At 41.7% G+C, this 22172-nt stretch overlaps 7 protein-coding genes across 10 annotated transcripts; 3 read left to right on the top strand and 4 right to left on the bottom strand.

Annotated features, from left to right (window-relative positions):
• Nucleotides 1-134: 134 nt before the first annotated feature.
• Nucleotides 135-2293, top strand: BCIN_11g05420 (hypothetical protein). Of its 2 annotated transcripts, XM_024696072.1 has the most exons (3): nucleotides 135-382; nucleotides 473-1464; nucleotides 1516-2293. In XM_024696072.1, exons 1-3 carry the CDS (start codon nucleotides 333-335, stop codon nucleotides 1977-1979), a joined length of 1506 nt encoding a protein of 501 aa, XP_024551875.1. In that variant the 5' UTR covers nucleotides 135-332; the 3' UTR covers nucleotides 1980-2293. The 2 variants fall into 2 exon arrangements, with proteins under 2 accessions (XP_024551875.1, XP_001546360.1); XM_001546310.2 differs by having other exon boundaries at nucleotides 135-1464.
• A 3458-nt stretch (nucleotides 2294-5751) lies between these two features.
• BCIN_11g05410 (hypothetical protein) lies at nucleotides 5752-7269 on the top strand. The gene has a single exon (XM_024696071.1). It carries the CDS (start codon nucleotides 5931-5933, stop codon nucleotides 7116-7118), a length of 1188 nt encoding a protein of 395 aa, XP_024551874.1. The 5' UTR covers nucleotides 5752-5930; the 3' UTR covers nucleotides 7119-7269.
• Nucleotides 7270-8401: 1132 nt separating this feature from the next.
• BCIN_11g05400 (hypothetical protein) lies at nucleotides 8402-9883 on the bottom strand. The gene is made up of 3 exons (XM_024696070.1): nucleotides 9310-9883; nucleotides 8484-9191; nucleotides 8402-8439 (listed from the first exon to the last, which is right to left on the bottom strand). The coding sequence occupies exons 1-3, from the start codon at nucleotides 9446-9448 to the stop codon at nucleotides 8408-8410; spliced, it is 879 nt and encodes a 292-aa protein (XP_024551873.1). The 5' UTR covers nucleotides 9449-9883; the 3' UTR covers nucleotides 8402-8407.
• A 285-nt stretch (nucleotides 9884-10168) lies between these two features.
• BCIN_11g05390 (hypothetical protein) lies at nucleotides 10169-12125 on the bottom strand. 3 transcript variants are annotated; one of them, XM_024696069.1, is made up of 4 exons: nucleotides 11866-12125; nucleotides 11580-11625; nucleotides 10802-11324; nucleotides 10169-10733 (listed from the first exon to the last, which is right to left on the bottom strand). In XM_024696069.1, coding segments are annotated over exons 2-4 (1008 nt in total). In that variant the 5' UTR covers nucleotides 11582-11625; nucleotides 11866-12125; the 3' UTR covers nucleotides 10169-10250. The 3 variants fall into 3 exon arrangements, with proteins under 3 accessions (XP_024551871.1, XP_024551872.1, XP_001546357.1); XM_024696068.1 differs by lacking the exons at nucleotides 11580-11625; nucleotides 11866-12125 and adding an exon at nucleotides 11436-11518; XM_001546307.2 differs by lacking the exons at nucleotides 11580-11625; nucleotides 11866-12125 and having other exon boundaries at nucleotides 10802-11518.
• A 106-nt stretch (nucleotides 12126-12231) lies between these two features.
• Nucleotides 12232-13147, top strand: BCIN_11g05380 (hypothetical protein). Its single transcript, XM_024696067.1, has one exon. It carries the CDS (start codon nucleotides 12407-12409, stop codon nucleotides 12710-12712), a length of 306 nt encoding a protein of 101 aa, XP_024551870.1. The 5' UTR covers nucleotides 12232-12406; the 3' UTR covers nucleotides 12713-13147.
• A 5313-nt stretch (nucleotides 13148-18460) lies between these two features.
• Nucleotides 18461-19938, bottom strand: BCIN_11g05370 (hypothetical protein). The gene is made up of 2 exons (XM_001546305.2): nucleotides 19087-19938; nucleotides 18461-19017 (listed from the first exon to the last, which is right to left on the bottom strand). The coding sequence occupies exons 1-2, from the start codon at nucleotides 19667-19669 to the stop codon at nucleotides 18521-18523; spliced, it is 1080 nt and encodes a 359-aa protein (XP_001546355.1). The 5' UTR covers nucleotides 19670-19938; the 3' UTR covers nucleotides 18461-18520.
• Nucleotides 19939-20951: 1013 nt separating this feature from the next.
• On the bottom strand, nucleotides 20952-22155 carry BCIN_11g05360 (hypothetical protein). The gene is made up of 5 exons (XM_024696066.1): nucleotides 22006-22155; nucleotides 21941-21949; nucleotides 21666-21882; nucleotides 21503-21572; nucleotides 20952-21439 (listed from the first exon to the last, which is right to left on the bottom strand). The coding sequence occupies exons 1-5, from the start codon at nucleotides 22102-22104 to the stop codon at nucleotides 21082-21084; spliced, it is 753 nt and encodes a 250-aa protein (XP_024551869.1). The 5' UTR covers nucleotides 22105-22155; the 3' UTR covers nucleotides 20952-21081.
• Nucleotides 22156-22172: the final 17 nt, after the last annotated feature.

Genomic DNA, 22172 nt, shown 5'->3' with positions numbered 1-22172 from the left:
CAATCGCTTGAGGAGTGGTGACACGACACCAAATGGCCATAAATAACTTTTTGATAAGTTAACTATATAAATTTTCATTCATCGCTTTTATTTTGTAGTTTCTACACCTCACTCCCAACTCCTCATCTGCAAAAGAGAGAAATTCTCCAAAGTTTGAGAGCAATAGCCTCGAGCAACAACCTCAGGCAATCAGAACAATCCCCCAAACCCCACTTGCAAGGCTCTCCCTAGTAAACTTTTCTTTCACTACGCAACGACACAACGACGCAACACCACCAGAATCCGATAGTGTCGCCAATCTTTACCTCCAAAGTAAACAAATAAAACACACAATGCGATCCTTCACCATTGTCAATTCACACACGCAAATGCATAGCGAAAGGTAGATTGCCATTTCATTCATCCATTTTTATTATCTAATACTGCCCTGCCTCGAGAGTTAAGACTCAATGACCAACCCCTTCCATCCTAGATTTCTACGTGCGCTCTTCCCGCAACAATTCCCCGAAGGCCAATCTTCCAAGTCCGCATCGCAAGGCCATCGAAATAAACGCATGAAGTATATCCACGAGCCTTCGCACGAAGAAGAAATCATCGACACGTATGATAGTATTGAGGGGGAAGATGCCGAGGAGAGAGAAGAGGATGAGAATCAGTTGCGCTTAGAACATCGATCGTGTGCGAAAGCGATGATGAGGAGGAAGATGGCGGAACGGGTGACGATTGATCCGGATGGAGATTTGTTGTTGATTTTGAATGAGAGGAAGAGGGAGAATAGTGTGAGCAAGAAGATTGGAGGGTTGGAAATGATGGCGACGCCGGTGGATGATTCGGGTATTGGGGAGGAGATTGTGGGGGATGGGGAAGTGGCCATTTTGGAGACGGTCGAGGAAGATGCGGATGGGAATGTAAATGTGAGTGAGGTGGTGGAAAGGGAAAAGGAGAAGAATAAACAGGAATTGAAGGAAATCCATATGTTGGTCTCGTCAAAACATATGGTTCTCGTTTCTCCCGTTTTCAAAGCAATGCTTCAATGGAGTAGTTTCAAAGAGGGATATTCGACGAAAGCGCATGGGAAAGTCGAAGTTCCCCTCCCCGATGACGATCCAGATGCCATGCGTATCTTGGTTGATATCGTTCATTGTCATCATAAAGATGTGCCTCGAAAAGTTAAACTTAGTTTGCTTACGCATCTGGCGATTTTGGTGGATAAATATCGTTTACATGAAGCGGTGCAGATATATTCCGATATGTGGATTTCCCAGGCGAAAAAGAAATTTCCATCGAGTATGGCAGAAGATGGCATTGAAGTATGTTTGCAGTGGCTTTGTATTTCGTGGGTTTTTGAAAAGGCGAGGGATTTTACGTCTATGACGAGAATTTTTCAACAGGAGAGTACGACGAGTTTGGCAGAGATGATTCGGGATTCGAATTGGGATATTCCTGTGCCTGGTTCTGTTATTGGTTTGTTACCCCAATGATGAGTTGAAGATTGTAATGCTAATTGATTTCTAGAAAATATCGAACAAGATCGAATTCGAGCCCTTGATGAAGCCATCTCAGCACTCCGAGACACGATCGAAAATTATCAAACCTCTACTCTCGTATGTCGTGGTCGTCCTTCCCATTTATCCGCCGAGCAAATTCCTCAACATAATAAACAATGCGATGCGATGGTTTTGGGAATGTTGATTAAAGAAGCGATTTATCATAATCTTTATCCATTACCAGCAGCTCCCTATACAGGGCATTCTTTCATTAGTATTTATGATAGTTTTCAGAATTTTGAAATCACGAATGCGTGTCAAGTGGTTAGGATGTGTGGAGGCGGAGGCGGAGGGGGAGGAGGAAAGAAAGAGAAAGAGGAATTGGATATTCATGCCTTTGGGGATGGATTGATGGATCTATTGGAGCCGGTGGAGGAAAGTTTGGGGGGATTGGATATAGGAGGGTTTAAGGTTTCAATGGGATTGGTTTAGAGTTGTATTTCGTTTTGGGGATTTGTATTTCGGGACCTTGCATTTTGGGGTTATGGAGGAAAGGATTGGATCGGATTGGGTGGTGTTTTATTGGATAGTGAATTGTTTGTTTATACGGGGTTGATGGATGGATGGATGGCGTTGTGAATATTAGGTTTAGGTGATATATATTTGGATTCGAAAACTTACAGACATACAGACATGCAGACATGCAGACAGAAATACAGACACAGATATATATAGTATAGAAGATATTATTATATATAGATAGATAGGAATCACTACCCGTGAAGTACATTTATATATATTCTCCATATGTTGTGTTTTTGATACTTTATATTATTAATTACGAATTAGTGTACTAGTGACTAGTGACTTTGATCGACCGGATCAAGAGAATGTTTATTGGATGTTTTTTTGGTTTGTATATATAGAGATAGAGATGGAGATAGGGATGTTATATGTGAATATGAATATAAATATCTTGTTGTTTTTTGTATTTATGTTTGGGGTATTGTATAGTATTGTGTGATGTATGGATTTTGGGGTTGGGTGTGGGGTGTTGAGGGTTGAGGGTTGGGGATTAGGTGTTGGTTTAATATTAAAAATGAGGGATTGATATTGGGTATTAGGTAGATGGATGATTTGTTGAGGGGGGGAAGGGTGATATATTTTTATTTTTATTTGGGTTTTGGGCTTTGGGCTTTGATTGCTGTGAGGGAATGGATGGGGGATGAGTGTATAGAGGACGGGGATGGGATGGATATACAGAGGATGGGGATGGGGACGGGGATTGGGAATGAGTGAAGTGAGTGAAGTGAGTGAAGTGAGTGAAGTAAAAAAAAAAAAGGGAATTTATAGATAGATAAGGTTGTGAGATGGAGAAGAGGGGATTTAGGAAGTTTGTGAATGAGGATGATAATAGGGAGATGGGAATAAAGAGAAACGAAAAGAAAGTTTTGTGGCGGAATAGAAGGGGAATGACGTTGATTTTGAGGTTTTTCGTTATATCTAGAGTTGGGGTTGAGACTGCGATTAGAGCATTTTGTAATTGAGATGTTTTGTAGTGGGTATAGTGTAACATATACGGTTTTTGCCAATGAATATCAATACAGAACGAGACATCGAAGCACTTTAGAAATCGAATAGTGTCATTAATGTTGTAAACTATGAAGCGAGAAGAGCTGCGTTACGAAGAGAGAATTTATTCATACCCTCTTTAGCTCTTAGTCTTTAGTTACTTGGTACATGTATGTACACCATTGATAGGTATGGACGGATATTGGATATATGATGAAGTGTGAGATAGGGTGGGATGAGAGATGAGGTCAAGAGGGAGATAAGGGAAAGAAGTTATAGTCTCATATGGTTACGTGATTATGCGAACCTGAAATCTTTAATAATAGAGGAGAGGAATTAGGCGGGGATTAAGCGCTTCTCTGTTTTTTACCGTGAAGCTTCTTCTTGGCGATGCAAAGGTGGGAAAGAAGAAAGAGCAGAGGATAGAGAGAATGATAAAGAGAGAAAAAAGCTGGATTAGTATTCTCAGTTGTGTAAGGCTCTAGATAACGTATGCAGTAATACACATTGCGTGTGAGGTTGTAGATTCACCAAAGCATTCGTGTACTTTAGTCATAAAACAAATTTGAGTCAAAAGAAAGTTTGGTAAAGACATTTTGGTATTGCCACCCCCTCCGGATGAATCACTCCGGTTTACACTCAAAAATTTTCAGTCTCTTTGCATGCTGTCACGGCTTGAGTCTATTAGCATATCTCGCTTAATTTGTACACAGAATGGCAGCAATCGATTGAAGTCATATTCATGACTCTGAGTTGTGTGGGGGTAAAAGAAGAGACAAGAATAAAATACTTTGCATTCTTTTGATCATTCTTCTTGGTGTGAAATATGACTCTAAAATGACCTTTTTCTTCTATTCAGTTGGGATCCTCGTCACTTGCTTGAAGAATCTAATGGAAGCTCTTGACACCTTAACTTTGTTTATTCTTTCAAATTGATTTCTACAAACGATAGTATTCATATTATACACGCAAACTGATGTAGGACACAAGAGTATAGTTCCCACCAATGAAAGTCGTGGCTTACGCGTGCCGTAGATTATATATTGTAAGTCAGTGGCAGATTAAACGAAAGATCAGAAGATCCGTTCGTGCAGCACGATATAAACTTAATATCAACAATGACTCTCTAACAATAGTGCAAGAGCAAGGCCGGTACTAGGATGTGTAGAAATTGTAGAACCCCAAATCTAGGATTAAAAGCCAAAACTTCTTTTTACGCCCTTGTGTACGATCTGCGCTATAATACGGAAATCTATCCGAAGGACCATGTGGTCTTCCGGAAGATAATCGAGTCGAGTGCGGGGTTGGGTGGGGTAGGTTTCAGAGGTACTTTCAAAAGTAATATGTTGTGTGAGGTTAAACTGTGGATATCAAGGTACACACAGTAGTACCGCAGCGATGTGGCCATGTCTTATTTCCCAATAGATGGACATAGTATTCACTTGAGGCAAGTTTAAAGCTGTGTCGATCTGTCATTCAGTATGAATGGCAAGGCTCCAGGAATTATCCAAGCAGTGAGTATGACCATTGTATTAATACGCCCTTAGCTGATAAAACAAATCATGGTGTCTAGGAAACTTCATGTGCGACTATAATTAGAAAGTGTGTTTCATTGCGCATCTTGACTTCATTTCCAAGACAATTTCTATAGAAATTGGATTGCTGCATGCGAGTTGGAAGAAGTACTACCAACTCTCGTCAGTTGATTACATTGCCTCTTTCAAAGTATCAAGAGAGGCTTTTGGCATGACTTTGTTTTTAGAGAAAGCAGAATCCATGCCCTACTTCTCATCGGAATATCCCAGCATTTTCAAACTCAAGTCTTTCTTATTCAATAGTCGCATGTATTGAAATTTGGCGATTAGTTTCCTCTTCATTCCAACCTCATTAAATGGGGTTGAACATCAAATTTTACCAGCCCTCAATCGATTACTGACTGTCCTTCAATCTCTTTTGATTTTTGGAAAATGTTATGAAGTAAATTTTAATCTAAAGCCTTTTTCTACAGAAACGCCTTTAAGGAAACGACTGTGGTATGTAGCATGCACGGAATGATTCCGAGCAGTCAAGATACCAGATGATTTTGGTGTCAAGGATTCGAAGTTTGTCAAGCCAGTTAAGAATTCGCGCAATACCCCATTGAGATTTTCATGCGTTTCATCAATCCTCGGCCCTGCGTCATTATCCTGAACAGAACAACTTCAAATGATTCATGCTTGTTCACAATCTGTTTACGCTCCGCAAATATCAGCGGAGCACATTGAAGATTCAGATCATAGGCTTCCGCTATGTAATTTCTCAAGGTTCACATCCAACCAAGTAGCCAAGCTAGAACAAAGGTCATGTATTGATCTTTGTGCCTATATGCTAAAACAAACCGCGAGATTGAAATCGATATTTTGGACATCATCTTGCTAGATTCTCAAAGATTGACTGTTTCAAATGTCTGGTATCTTGATTTCATTCATCTTTAAAAGAAAGCTGAAAAGTCCAAAAAGCGTTACATGCATAATTGGCGCTCTTTTCTGATGATGTTGTACTATCGATCTTTTGCTGCGCTATTTTGACCTAACGGTGCCCGAAATCTTGCTGGATGTGTTACATCTTGACTGTTCCGTTTCTCTTGTACAAATGTGAAATTCCCATCTATAAATAATGTCATATAACCTCCAGAGGATGGAAAATCCACTCAGATTCAACATATTCATCTATCACCATCTATTTCCAAATCACAACTGAGCATTGATTTCATCACTCACTCCAAAAATGGCAACTCTTCGAACTCCTGCGCAGTAGGTTGAGCTTCTAACCAAGCCACCTCCCATTGCCAGACTTCCTGGAGGCGTCTCAGTCGAATACAACACCGTAGCAATGTGGCAAGGTCTCAATTGTGCGGGTAAGAGAACCGACATATGTCTGGATAATTATACACCTTTCCAGCGCCACGTAATCACAAATGATCAATTCGACAATGCCGCTTGTGCTTTGTACAATTTACCAATTGGCGTTGTATTTACTCTCATGGGTGGCGGAAACAACAGTGTCCAAGTAGGCAACCTCGAAAGTGGTGGTCACTGTATTGATCTAGTCGGTACTGGCAAGACGGAATCATGTGACTTTGCTAATATCGGTATGGATGATACTGCATCCAATTTCTTCTGGCGAAGAGTCGATCTCAACATGGGTGCGATAGAGATATTTGCCGATCCAAACTTTCTCGGGAACCGCGCAACGATATGGCTCAGTGAGTGGGAACCTGGAAGAGCTCAATCGCTCCAGGGTTGGGGAATTGACAACCTTGCTAGCTCTTTACGCTGGCGCACTTTATCGGATCGTCAGTATGCTTCATTGTATAATACATGGGCCGGGGATGGTGACGCTTATAACAATGTTAAGGGTTGGGGTAACGTCAAAGAAATCCCAAATCTGAATGATGTCAGGATGGATGACGTTATAAGCTCTTTCAAGTGGGAAAGAGTGCTTCCCAAGAAGGAAATCATTACACCATTCAATACTTCAACAAGTAATGCCGACAGTCAAACAAATCTCACGTCTGAAATCTCAGGAACGAACGACTCTACCGAAGTACAACACGTCGAGGTTTCTATCGATGATTCAACATCCCAAACAGTCACTGTTGAAACCTCAGATCAACATGTAGTAGGTGTCAGTGCATCATTCAGCCAGACTATGACTGCCGGTGTAGAAGGTATTTCATCTTCTTCAACAACATGGGGTGTGCAGCTTTCTTATTCCTATACAAATACCACCACCAAGACCAATTCCACCACCAAGACCGTTGCTTTGAATGTCAAGCAAACTCTCAATGCGCCTGCTCGAACCACTTATAGGGCTACACTATTGGTGGCACTTGGACGACTTCGTGCTGCTGAGTATGTAACAACTGCGGAGCGCTGGTATTCTGATCCGGTTATTGGTGGAGTAGCCGATTCCTCAAATAATAATTGGTACAAGAGAATTGAATCTGTGAGAATGAGCATGTCGGGAAGTCTAGCATGTAGGACTGTGGCGAACATTGTGGCGACACCAATTCGTTAAGGTCCAAATTGGTCATGTTGGCTTTTTTCATATTTTTCATTGTTATTTCTTTTTTCAGTTTAGAATCTTGAATTGTGGCATATGTATCTGGTACCTCACTTCCACGCTCCCTCATGTTATAGGTTTTCGAAATTATTCACTTGGTCCCTCACTTCAAGGCTTCCTCATGTTATAGCTTTTTGGAATCTTGTATTTACTTTGAAAAAATAATTCTTAGCCTTGAAAAAAATTATCCCATGCAGTGAACTCATCAATCTTGCGTGTGTAGTCGACTTGGGAACTTTCAACCTCTCAAAATACTTACTCAAGTTCCCGAGGGTGCCTGCTCATGCCATGCGAATCTGAACCATTAGTAACGGCAAAAAATTGAATTCGTATTTTATACATGTTCTAATCTTTTAATACCGAGTATTTGTTAGTAATGTGAGTTTACACTTCTTTATTTCCTTTTTTTTTTTTTTTCAATCATGTGCGTGAAATATAAATTCACTTACGAAGAATAATCATCAGATAACTGATAAAACTTCTCAGATACAAATTAAGCGAGCTCCTCAGATTCGATAAAAATATTTGTCTATTTTTTTTTCCCTTCCAATTCATACTATACTATACATCTAATTCATCAATTCGTCTAATCTTTCTTATAAAAGGAAAGGAAAGAATAAAGTATCAAGTATGTATATATATACATCAACAAACTTTTCGAATTTCCAATCGATAAACCTACAAGCTTCGAAAATTCCATCGTCAATTTCAAAGTAATTGAGAATACTCAAGAACGGGAAAGAGTGGTGATTCGTATTTGCAGGTATCTAATAAAGTAATGTCACGTCACGTCACATTACGGTATGGATGATGCTCGAGACTTTGCGTGTGGATATTAAATTCGAAATGAGGAATGAATGGATGTATAGTTAAGGAAATAATTTTACATGACTTGAAAATCTCATCCAAATATCCTTTTATATATCGATCTATCTTATCTCACAAAAAGGGAAAAAAGAAAGAAAAAAAGTCCCAAAACTGATATCCACATCTCCAATCCTGCATCTCTCTCCCCATTCCCCATTCCTCACAACCCGCAACCCCCCAAAATCTACAACCCCTTCCTCCCCACCCCCACAATAGCAACACCAGTCAACGCGCCCTCCCCCCGCGAAAACCTCTCCCTCATCCACCCCAGCATACCCTCCCTCGCTTTTTCCCTCCCTCCCTCCCCCCAGCTCTCCCCCACCATAATCTCCATCCCCGGGAACCCCAATATCAAATCCACAATCCCCTCATGACTCTCAAAGTCCCAGCGCGCCTCGCTCTCCACCACCTGCACATCCACAAATCCCACATCTTCCATTTCCCTGCGCACACCCTCTGCACTCGACCATTCTTTCGGAATCTCCATTTTTCCTTTCCCCTTCCCTTTCACTTTCTCTTCATCTCCAGCCCCGATCTCCTCCTCCTCCTCCTGCTTCCCCTCAGCAGAAGCAGAAGCAGAAGCAGCGCCCACCCTCATTAAATCAATCCACTCACTCCCCCTCCACGAAGTACACGCTGCCACGCCCCCCCTCCCCAACACCCTCTTCATCTCGCTCAACCCCTGTCTCGGCTCCGGAAGCATAAACAGCACCAAGCTCGCAAACACATGACTGGCCACCCGATCCCGCACTATCATCCGCAAATCCTGCGCATCGCATACTTTCGCATCCACACATTCCCAGATCCCATTCCCCTTTGCAATCTCCTTCTCTTTCCGACTCGTCAATTGCGCGATCATCGGGGCGCTGAAATCCGAGGCGAGGATGTGGGCTTTATGATTGTGGTTGTTGTGATGATCCCCCGAGACGGGGAAGAGAGAAGGTCGATACTCCTCAAGTAAATGCTCTGTTACTTGTCCAGGTCCACAACCTACATCTAGGATGATTTTGTCCTTGCAATCTGCGCTATCGAAGGGCAATAAATCATGTGCTAATTGGACCATGTGACGGATGGGCAGAGTGCCAGGTTGTAAACCTTTGGCTTCAGACATTTTGGTGATGCAGGATGTGAATTCTGAGGTGCTCCATTTTGTTTGGGAACCTGGAGAGGGGGAGGGGATGTTAGTGGGAGGTTTGGGTGTGGGGGTTGGGTATGGGGATTTGGGTTTTTGTGGGGGCAGGAGATTAAAAGAGGAAGGATATGAATGATCAGCCCGTACCGAGTTCTTTCATAAGGTCAGCCATTTTATGAAATTTGGCCTCTGTTTTTTGATGTGGTATGGTGCGGTATAGTGTGTTAAGATATTGTAATATCGTATATCGTATATTGTATTTGATCGTATAGTATAATCTTACCATATGGCTCTGCTATAGTATCACAATATTTCAGAAGAAAGAAAAAAAGAAAAAAAAAATAAAGGATCAAAGACAACTATATATCCCCTCCCCTCCCCTCCCCTCTCCCCTTCCCAAACTCCAATAACACTCTCCCAAACCCCCAAAAGATCAAACATATCCATCAACTCCCCATCCACTTCACCCGGCGAATTCCTCGGCGACTTCCCAACCAACTCTCAACCAACTCCTCGCAACCGGTAACAAACCGGGCACTTTTCGGAGACATATTCACAATCATCTATCCATCCATCCATCCATCCAGCCTTCCAGCCTTCCACCAGCACAGCAAAAAAATCTCCCCTCCCCAATATCCCCATCCAGTTACCTAAAAATCCCCAAACATTATAATAAGTTATATGGAAACTATCTAACGAATCAATACCAACCCTACCCATCTAAAGTCAGCTGATTCTCGCCAAGTAAAACATTGCGGGGTTCGGGTGACGGGTGATGGATCGTTGCGCTTCCCCTTTTATTCGGTTGAAAGAGGGCATCTCCAATTTATAGTACTCGGAAACATGTGGGTAAAGTTCAGGAATTAGTATTTCAATGGAGCGTTAAACCGACTGCAAAGATCTACAGCCTCTCATGCAATAGGTGAATCAATCTATATATCGACACATCTATTCTATGCGCTCACACCTTAAACCCAAATGATCATTTAATTCATGAAAAGTAATATGAGATAGAAAGTTCACAATTTAATAAAGCTTCAATTATACTGTACAAACTACCGAAAAAGTCGTGTGAATCGTTAACCACACTAAGCAACCCTATTAACCTCACTTGTCTCTATCGGACCAGTGGTAACTGAAGTTCCCGTAACACTAGGAGCATAGCTTCCTGGGTTTTGTTGTCCACTACTAATTCTAGTGTCCCCAATTTCCGATTGAACTCCTTCATTACGATAGCCATCCTCAGTACCAACAATAGAACCTTCTACGTTTTGGACTTGCTGATGTTCAGTACCTTCCTGACGCATTCCCCCAGCATCTAGGTTACCATGCGATTGAACTTCTTCGGCATCGAATTGCCAATCTCGAAGATCATCCTCAGCATCATTGAGAATTTGTCGGGCTTGTTCAGTATGTTCAAAAACTGGACGAATGTTTCCTGGCACGATTGGTGTATCATCAAGAAGATTGAGTAGTCGACGTCCATGACGAGCGAGGATAATCTGTTTCTCTGCTCTTTCAATTGTGGCTGTAAATTCAGCATCATATGCTTCCTTGATCTTCTTTCTTGTCTGAATTTATCTTGTCAGTATACTTGGCTTTTCTCGTCCAATCATGACTCTCGAACGACTAAACTTACAATATTTGTTAATTGAGCCTCAGCAACCAATTGTTCTGCTTCTGCTCTGACCAACTCTTGCTCCAGTGTAACCAATGTAGCACTTTGAGGCTCCTTGGCCCGTAATTTAGCAATTTGTTCTTCCAATTTATGTTTATGATCCCGACTTGGTTGAACACTCTTCTCAGTATTTCGAATAGCCTTCAAGACCCCTCTCGAATCATCCAAACTATGTGCATAGTAATCTTCTTGATCACCCAATTCACTCAACAAAACTCCAATCTTATCCGAGATTTCCGAAATCGCATCGTCCTCAGTGGATTCACCCCATTCGGAAAGTTGGGTCGCAATCGAGATGCGTTCTCTGCCTGCAGTTTCATATGCTGTAATAAGATTGTTTTCGGTTTTGATGAGTTTATAAAGTTTCTTGGAGAGATCTGGTTGATTCATCCCACGAAGGGAAGAGAGGGAGAAATGTTTGGAGGATGAGGCATCTTTGGATGAGGATTTCCCTCCTGAAGAACGGACTGAGATTGCTCGATTCCTGACAATAATGATGTTAGTAACTATCATCTGAACTTGACGATCAGCGTAATTGAACATGGGTCGAATGCCACGACGACGAGGGTGCAACAAAGGATGATTGGGCGCGAACAAATGCTTTAAAGGATTGTTTCTCTCTCCAGATCCAGAAGCTCTGCTGGAATTTGCCCGTCGCAACATTTTTGATAGGTTTCCTTTGGTATTGAAGTGAAGGTTAAGAGATGTGAGAAGAATGAAATTAACACATTGTACTTACATATTGATAGTTGAATCGAATCAAGCAAGTACTATGTTTGTTGGATCTAGAGGCTGATCAGCTCTTTCCCTTTTCTTTTCATCACACCTTTGGTGTTCTAATGCAGATGTGACTTTCGATCTAAAAATAAAAGGATCCTTCAAATCAGGATGCTTCCCAGATCTTGTCTCTATGTGCAGTTGCTTCATGCTCACCAGCGCACGAATGGGATCATCGACCATAAAGGTATGTAGGAAAGTAAATGGATATCATATCTCTTTGCGACGAAAGAGCAGGGGAGACAAACCTGCCACTCAATATATGCCACTCCAGCTTCCTGTTCGAGAGCTCGGCGAATGTAGTATATATATATACAGTATGGATATGAAGATATACACCACGACGATCAACACGGTCGCAGAATGAATATCAATTATAATTGTTCCGTTGATGATGATGATGATAGAATTGATAAGCAGGCTTCTTTCTTCTCAATGCAGGTTATCATGATGGTTGACGTGAACCCCGCCATTGACATTGACGTCATACCCAGGAATGTACGTTATCGTCCGGATTGCTGGGATGACTGGGATGACTGGGATGACTAAGCGTATTGCACTGAATGAAGCATGGCATGGACACATTCAAGATTTGGTTTCAATCATTTGGTCACGAGATTGCTTGCGGAATGTGATGGGGAGAATCTGGGGATATGTATGCCGCAACATTATCATACAATCATAAACCCTCGTAAATAAAAAACAATAAATAAGAAATAACACAGAAGAATCGAGATCCCATCTCATAGACAGCTGGCCAACTCGACAGTGATAGATAGCTCCATACAAATGTACAATCATGGACACATGAGAGAGATCATCCATCTCTGCCTCTCATCCCCCATCCCATCCATCCCATCCACCCAATCCAACCCAATACGCCAGTCATCCTATATCATATACCAATACCCATACCCATACCCATCATCCTCATCATCATCATCAATCATAAAAGACATTCCATCCATCCCATCTCAATTCATCCCATCCCACTTCATCTCACCCATCTCACCAATCCCATCTATCCCACCACCCCTCAATACCTCCTCCTATAAGTCGAACTGCTGTAGCTCGTGCGACTCGCTCTCGGACTAGCCGTAACGTACGTTCTACTAACAGGTCTCGAAGTTCTGACCGAAGCAACCGAGACGCGTTGAGGGTGAACATGACGCCCTCGAGAGACGGGTCGAGGGGCGTAGACGACCTCGCGGACGACAGGTTCGTGGTAATATCTTGTTCGACTTGGCCAGCACATTTTGATTTTTGGGGAGGAGCGAGGTTTGTAGGGAGGTACGATTGTTTGTGTGCTGGTGTGTTGGTGTGTTGGTTTGGAGGAAGAGTAGATGTATGTGTGTGATAATAATCGTGGTGGAAGTTTTGTATTGTATTGTATTGATTCTCGAATCCCGAAATCGAAATCGAATGCGTATCTTTCTTTTTAGTTTCGTTCGTTGAGTAATAATTTACCGAGTGAGAAGATGAGGATTTCTATATATGGATAAATTCGACAAAGTGAAATAACAGCAAGACTACAAAATCACATCAACACAGGAAAAACACACATTTATAAACCTCCCATCTCATCCATCCATCCATCCACTTACTTCATCTCCAATCAAGTAATTGACTAAACCCCTCAGATGTCATACAACATACCTAGCCACTCCATCACATCAGCCAAGTCCACACTGCATAACAATCGTACCACGATCCCCCATGAATCCACACCCAGCTAGATCGTTCTCCTATGCAATACCCAGGTTCTTATATACATTGTGTCGTTCTGATAAGAGACTCCATGTATCGTGCGCACCGGTATCCACCACCATGACTCCACCACATCGACTCCGGGACTAGGAAATCTAGAAATCGCTAGGAGCCCACCCACCAGCCCAGCCTCCACCATATTGGCTGTCGTGAGTGATGCGGGAAAGTTTATCGAGTTCATCTGTGTTTCTTGGACTTGGATTGGATGGATGGGATGGATGGGATTGGATGGCGCTCGAGATGCATTTCAAACTACTCATCTACCGACCCTCCCTAACAAGCACAACACACATCAACATCCACCACACGATCCACCGATCCATCTCGACCATTCTCCCTCCTAGCCATTGAACCATGCCCCAAGAAGCAAGAATCCTCCCCGAAACCTCGTAAACCATGGATGAACGAATGACAAAATATGTATCTAGATAGCTAGGTAGTGTGTATATGCATCTAGTCTGACAATCCAGATGTAGGTAAGGTCGAACTTTATATCGGATCCAGATGCATCTATGTATCTATCTTTCTCTTTCTTCAATTGTTATTCACATCTCTACCTAAGTAACTACATGCCTCGTTGGTCGCGATATGATCACCACCTACGAAGCACTTGCTCACAGCACAGATCATCAATCGACAACCGTCAATCGCCAATCGTCCATCAAAAATGGAGAAGGGCGAATGGAGAATAAATACCAGCTTAGATTCAATTTCAACCAGCGTACAAAGGGATTTTCAAAGCCTTTGCTACCTACTAGACCTTGTTATTATCAGTCAGTTGGTAGATCAATTAACTTTTAAGGGACCGACGTCAGACTGCATTAGTTTTTTTCGTTTGCGTACTCTCTAGCTGGGCGTGCTAGGATAACATTACAACCAACATCCCTAAGATTAGAATTTCCTCTTCACCGTCTGATGTTTTTATTTATTTTTTCATTCTTGCGGGGTAAGGATGGAGGGAGGAGGGTATTGCGCTTCGGAATTGAATACTTGCAAAAGAAGAAAGAAAAAAAGAATATAAAATCTACTCGGTGAATTCTTCACTTCGTGATGATTGATCGCAGATGCAGCGAATTCATGTCTTGAAACTGCATGTCTTGAAACTGTATGTCTTGCATGTTGCATCTGCACGTATGGAGAAAGTTCTAATAATAATAATGTGAGATTCTATTCTGTTCTGTTCTTTGCAGCTGGGCTGAGTAGGAGAAGAGGGGAGAGCGGGTACGAGACTCGCTTGTGTGTTGGTTGGATGTGGAAATTTCCAAGTATTTTGGAGAGACGATGGATGGAGACTGAAGAGGAGAGACAGGACGGAGTGAGTTTGATGAAATGATTCATTGTGTATCTCTTGTCGAGGTTGTAATTTTAAAGAGTATAATATAGTATATATTTTTGATATGCAATAATAGCTATTCAGTCAAACACATCCAGTTGAAAATCCAGGAGACTCTGTTGGGCACATCCAGATGTGATAGGTCACGTGATATATTTCTTCCCCGATCTGTCACACTGTCGTACTCTACTACTTCATAGAAATCAATCAATCAAGCGATATTGATATACATGCTTGACGTTAAACACCGAATGACTTCACTTGTTATTCATTCATCACACCAAGATTCTCCACTATCATTTCTCTTCACCGCAAGAAACTGTCCCGTGATGATTCGAGATACGCAATCTCCATCCCGATATCTCTGGAAACTTTGATAACTGCTACCGCAAGATGAAGCTAGAATTCATTTGAAAGAACTCGCCACTGTTTAGTCAAGAGAGTCTGGGATGAGGGTACTTTTCAAAGAGGAGAGGTGAAAAACTTAAGAAAGTAAGATTCCCAATAACTGCGTGTCTTTCATGGAAAGTGCAGGTGAAAATCAAGACTATTTTGAAAATACAGACGAAACTCCGTGGATAGGCATCAGAAGAATATCTGAGTGATAAGAGAGTCGGGATGTGCAGAGAGATAAGCGGAAGAGTGCTCAAGTAATTCCAAATATATCAAGAGGTGGTTCTTGATCTCGCTGAGCTTTCGACGATATATGAAGCATTCAAGTCACGTGAAATTCACAATCTGCTCAAGATGGATCTGTTAAGAAGGTCAAACATTCAAATTGAGTTACAGCTTTAAATCCATAAGTCTGTGAGGGTCTCAAAGCATAAATCGGTATCAGGATTCTGACAATAGATACCGAGTACATATCTACCCATCCAGCATTCCCAAATACAAATGCAGATTTGGTTCGGTTCCTTCTCGAGATCCAAACTAATCGTGGTGAAGAATTTCGTTCCTGCACATAACTTTATATAGGACTTGACATCTACATTTTTCGCATCGAGTTTTTTTTTTTCTGCTACTTTGACTTCGACTTGCGATTGAAGTGAAACTTGCGTGGTGATAAAGAATGTCGTCTAGGTTCATTATCATAAATAGGAGTGTGTATGAGGTTCATCCATTTATTCAATGTAATATAATCGGAGAAATATATATACATACCGAGTGAATGGATGAATGAATGGATGTTCAAATCAGTATTAATGCATACATATGTTCATCTGATTAACTTCACCACCCCTCCCTCTCACCACTATCTTCATCAGCGACGCCTCCAAATCAGCACCCACACACTCCTCGCTCTCGCTTACGCGCACGAGGAACACATCACGCATCCACTTCCACTCTTCATCATTGCGAGAAATAAAGATGCAGCGACGAGCATTCTTTCTAAATGTAGAGAGTTTCGTCCTCGTAGAGAACTTCGCTTCATGCAAGCGAGAGATTGGAGTTTGCTGAAGAATGTGAATCGTATTTGTGGATAGGGAGATGGGGGATCTAGGATGAGCGAGAGGAAAAGGCTCAAGGGTTGATTGATTGATTTTTTGGTTATGATGGGGGGTGTTTTTCGATTTTTTCGAAATACTACGTTCCTATCTATTCAATTCTGAAATTTCACTTGTCACTCTTTCTTATATTCGATATTATTATCTCTATCTATTTCTATTTCATACTTTTTCTATTATAATAACACGTGAATATCGAGCGAAAATAGCAACGAAAGAAAGTCTCCACTCCACCTAACCTACTCTTACATATACTACTTGGTCATACTTATCATCACACAACTCCCCCCTCCCCAACTACATAATCTCAATCCTCACTCCCAAACTCCAAAGCCAAGTTCAAACTCCTCCATGCAGATTTATCTCTTCGAAGAAATAGGTATTATATGCTGTGTTTCTTCGCACGTATAGTGGATGAAGATATTTTTTATGGGGGGAAGTGCAGAGAGATATTTGGGGAGGATTAGTCTGGTGCATGGCTTTCCTGGGGGTGATCGTGCATATGGTGGAGCTGGAATGCTGTTGAGGTGGCTTCGGTAGATGGAAATGTGCGGGTTGGGATGGAGTTGGTGATGAGGGTTTGGTGATGACGGTTGGGAGTGGAGAAGGGATTTTGTGGCTTGTGAGTGAGAGGTGGGGTTTGAGGGGTTCGGGTGGGGATGGGGATGGGGATGGGGATGGCAAAAGTAAAGGGAATGGGATGGAGAGGATGATCTACGGGGTGTTGAGTTGGTGAGGGCGGTGAATAGGATGCCTGTTAGGGGTATGTATACTGATGGATCTGTGGGAGAAAGATCTCCAACACCAAAGATGTATAAAAAGCTCAACGATGATGGGGTTGCTCAGGTGGTTTGGAAACATACTCACAAAGCGCATTCTTCAACATACAAACTCATCAATCCATATCTTTCTCGCACTCGACTTGATTAGCAAGAAGTATCTAATATAGCAGTATGCAGGGGCTTTCAATCAGATTAGTCCGGGTGGATCGTGGTCTGATGAAACCCAGAGATTTTCGACTTCTGAATCTACCTGTGTTTGTGTTTATGTTTAGATGATTGATCTGGTTTTGCGTTGAGGATTATCTGGAAGGTGGAATGTGGGTGCCGAAGTGTCTGGCTTCAACCTTTGTGGATTGTGTTTTATAATCTGTCTATGGACTGATGAACTGTAAACTCTCTGTCAATATATCTCGAGGTCTAAAAATACTCCTCTCCCAATCTGATTCATCATCATATTCGTCTTTGAATTCACAAGCGATTGTTTTACAGATGCTTCATCTGCTCCCTCGCAGATGGACTCTGTTTCTGTTTCAATCCTTACGCTTTCTTCTGTTCGATATGGGAGGTCCCCTCATGGGAAGGAATTCCATTGGAATACTAAGAATGGAGTTGATTATGATTATGTTTGGAAGATCGATTGATTAGTGTTTTGAGGGTCATTGATGATATTTGTGTGGGATAAACGGTAGGTGGTGTGGAGCGTTTCGGAGATCGTGGAGTGTAGAAAACGCTCGAGGTGGATCGTCGCTTTGGTATGGAGAGTGAAGTCAGAGAGGTGGATTTCAGCATGTTTGATATTTAATACATTGGGATTGTCGATCGGCGCGCTGAACATGTGAGGATTTTGTGTCAAGTCGTTTGTTAAGATGAAGATTTTTGCTTCTTGAACTTTTTGACAAGGGGATCAAGAGATTCGGGGAATTTGGTTGTGTTGCCGCCAAGGGGTATAGTTATAGTCTGGATCTACTTTGCGAGCAGTAAGAGGGAGCCATTATGAATTGAAGAGAATTGAAGGATCGTAGAGCAAAATTAAGGGGGATAAGATAGCTGACTGTATACTATTCTTGCGAGATGAAGTGCTTTTGGGTGTTGAGTTCAAGTAATGGAGGGAGGACGATTCCAGATTTTGTAGTTACAACAGATGCGGTGTTTAGCTTGGTTTGTTCGTTTCTTTCTGATATAAGATTTCAAAATCGTGTTATGAATGAGAGATAGAATAAAATGTAGCTCTAAATTAACAGAATCCTCCGGGCTGTTTCATTGGAACTCATGAATCTAATCAATCTAGTTTGGAAATCATTTCTGAGGTTTGTTGACTGTTACTCATGTACTCAAGTCACGGAAGGAAGAAATGATCAACCTCTTATATTTGCTGTCGATGGGATATTTTCTGATAGTTTAGGTACAGAACTTGTTATATTACTACATTAATTTTCCAGTCAAAATTCTGTCTATCTGCCCAAATACATTATAAATGTGGTGGACAGTCCAAGATACCATCATCAATATCACCAACTCAACGATGTGTTTCCAGCATTGGCATATCAAACCTCCTCTTCTCAAACTTCAAATTCAAACCTGTGAGGCGTTCCTCAATCTCTTTCACACCAGCCTCAATCCCTCGTTTGATTCTCCGTAAAGATCCAAACTCATAAACAATCCCAGTGTGATCTATATGCAAATCCATCAATCTTTCACACTCCGTCGTAAACTCAAGATTGATCGCCTTTTGCGTAACTCTATAGAACGAGCTGGTACTCGCAAGAGATCGTGCCACATCCAATGGCCAAAGACCGAATTCCAAAGCCCCGGATATCAAACTATCAAGAACAACTCTGTCACATCTCTTTCTGTGTTCTTGGGCTTCGTGAACATCTGCTACTGTATCGCTTCTGCTGGTAGCTTTGCAGAATCGTCGAGAGCTGTCAATGTAATTCTCACGATTGGTAATCATAAGCCTGATTCCCTCGTATACACTTCTAATATCAGAATTTCTTGAGTTCTCAAGTTTTTCTATGAGACATTTGTTAGTCGGATATTCTTGGAGTGAGAAAACGAGTTTAGGTATGGAAGATTACTCACGAATGACACTTTGTGGAATTGGTAGATCGATGTGGAAACTCGCCACAGAATCGATAATACTTCCAACAGTTTCGTGTTTGATTTGGCGTGTGATCACCTTAAAGTCGTCCGCCATGTTGAATACCCAAGTGATGCAAAGTAATAATGGTAGATCAGACAAAGGATGAGCAAGAACTGGGTAATCATGAAAATATGCACCGGCCCATTGTGCAGTAAGAAAGTTGGTGGCCTCATGCATTTGGTATTTGTCGACCAGAATCGCCGCCTGGCATAGAGATTCAACATTTTCCATGGGGCGAAGATTAGGATGTTGATGACGTCCATGTATCAAGAGTACAAGTGTCGTCATGATTTCAGTATTGTCTTCTAGAAGTGGAATCTCCACTTTGCCAACGTGAGAGAGAACTGTTCCTTCGTTGTAAACATTCGGCCTGAGCATCGCTTTAAAGACTGCAGATGCGAGACGAAGATGTTTGGAGGAGCATAAAACTTTGGTTTTGCTGGTTTGTGCTTTCTCTGTTGGTTCGAGAAGGAGTAGGACATCTCCTTCGGGATCTGCAACTATTGTTTTTGTGGATGCCATTGTTGTAGATAAGTTGTTTGTAGTGCTTGGTAGTTGAAGGTTAAGACATAAAGTTGGAGTTGGATAGTATGAGGGCTATGGTTGAGGATTTGTGCGTTATACAAGAGATGAGACAAATTGATGGGCCTAATTAAGTGAATCTCTCGAACCCATCTCCGAGGCAAATGATCAACTTTGTGAAGATCTTCACATCTCGGTCTCAATACAGTATAGAAGTTTCATTTCGTAGATTTGTTATTGTGAATTTAAGCATGGTAGGATATGAATTCAGCTTGAAGGAAGATATCAAGAAAGACAAATAAAGTCTTTAGAAGAGTTGAGAGTCTTTTCCTATCTGTCCTTATATTTGCATCTTTAGTAGTAATATCCCTATATATGTTAAAAGGGATTTTAGACGCTATCTAATTATAATCATGGTGCGGAGACGAAAAAACGAAGGAAAAGATTAAATCTATGAGAAAGAAGAAAGGGATTCTCTCAGGATGTATAGACAGATATACACTTTGAACAAGTTGGTTTTGTTATTCACATCAAATGATTAATAAAGTCATCAAACAACTCTTCTCATTAAACAAGCTCAGATTATGCTTTCATTGACAACATATTAGCTGGCTGGGTTTGAGCCTCCAAACGATATTTTCAAGTCAAGTCTCTTGGATCGTATGTATTAGTATAACTTTGGTTATGATTACCCAATCTTCACGATAATACATATGGTTTTATGAATGTATTGTATGATGTCTCTCTATTCTAGGTTCAGAGCCACTAGAGCTATATGCAATACGCTTGTGTGCTAGTGCACTCACGTGTGTAAATTCACTCGTGTCGCAACCGTTTGGACATTGAGACACATGAGTTTTAATAGACTTGTTGATAATTTGATCGATCAGGAGAAAACTAGGAGAAAATGGTGTTTAATGAATTTCAAATTGAATTGTAGAGAGTCTACCTGTAGATAGTCTGCTTATTAATAAATGGAGACAATTTACATTGCTTAAGAGTATATTCGACTTGTTACTATTTACATCTAGTACGTGCAATAGGTATGTGTAATGACTGAAATTGGCTCTATTTTATACACCCAATCAGTTTAGTGTTATTATTATGGCGTCACTCTTACCAAGTCGGAATTTGTTATCTTTCTGTGTCCTACGAATCGTGTCGTGCTTGATATGTTCAGAAAATTATCCCGATCAATCCACTGCAAAATCAATGTCATCACTTCTTCTGCCAACAAGATCATGGGAAGTTATCAGACCACACATATTCAAATCGGCTAGATTGTTGGAATACCAAAATTAACATCAACTTATGTACAATATTTCGCGTGCCTTACTAGCCCAAAAATTCCTCGATTTACCACCTTCAATCTTCCTCTCACGCCATACTCCATCATCCGTACCCCTCCCCATCTAGCACGTGAATACTGCCGGTCCTGGAATCGTATATGGCTGAACCGCATACATATCATAAACGATTCCTGGATCTGTTGCCTTGTAAACACCCGGAATAGCTACTTTACTACTAGGACCCGTGCTAGTTCCACTCCCCGTAACTTGTATTTGATGACAACTTGGATAGAATTGTACACCTGGATATGTCCACGCTGCATGTAATGCAAGAATTTCATGACGAACAATATATGAGCCAGCAGAGAGACAGGAGGGAATAGTATATGAATAAGAATTTCCCGCGGTCTTTAGGGGGGTGTCACCCCAGACAGTCGTGTTGCCAATGCGTCCGGTGGCTTGGATCTTGAACCAAACGGCACTGTGAACGGCAAAATTAGTGAGAGTTAAGGATTCGAGTAGTAAGGGAGCAAAGAAAACTTACGCAGTGCCGGGGACGTAGGTACTACATCCTGCAGCAGGACATTTCGCCATGTAAGTTATTACCGGACCAGCTTTACAAATTTGAATTAGCCTCGCTACATCTACTCAACAATCCTCCATATCTCTATTTTCAACCCATCGGAAACAAAATCATAAGAACTTACAGTGACTATCTGGCCACAGCGTCCATCTCAAACTAACCGTGCTTCCAGCGGCAACAGGACCCGCAGTCAAATTCGCAGGCTGTGAACCAACAATACCCCCTTCGGTATAACCACCGCATTGAAGATCAATAAGCGTGAGATCGGTGATAGGACCATTGCCTTGGACTGGACGAATGATACGTGGAGGTGGTGTAGCATAGTAGGGATCTGAATTGGGCTTTGGAAAAGGAGACTACGTGAGTAGGGCACATGCCGGGAGTTTGACGGAGGCTTACTTGATAACCCTAGAATGAACTTCGTCAGATTTGATTTCACGTCTTACTGAGGTGGAAAAGCTTACAGTATAGAGAATCCCATTGACCGTTACATTGTCCACATATCCATGAGCAGCAACCGTCGCCACAAAAACGAGAAGATTTGAGAAAGTTTTCAAATGCATTGTGACTCTTTGAAGCAAGCGAGCAAGTACAGAAGGAGGAATCTAGTTCTCAAGATCCAGACTTACAC

The sequence above is a fragment of the Botrytis cinerea genome, chromosome 11, assembly GCF_000143535.2.
Source record: "Botrytis cinerea B05.10 chromosome 11, complete sequence".
In the NCBI taxonomy this organism is placed as follows: domain Eukaryota; kingdom Fungi; phylum Ascomycota; class Leotiomycetes; order Helotiales; family Sclerotiniaceae; genus Botrytis; species Botrytis cinerea.
Note: the sequence above shows the minus strand (reverse complement) of the source record. Positions and strands in the feature narration are given on the sequence as shown.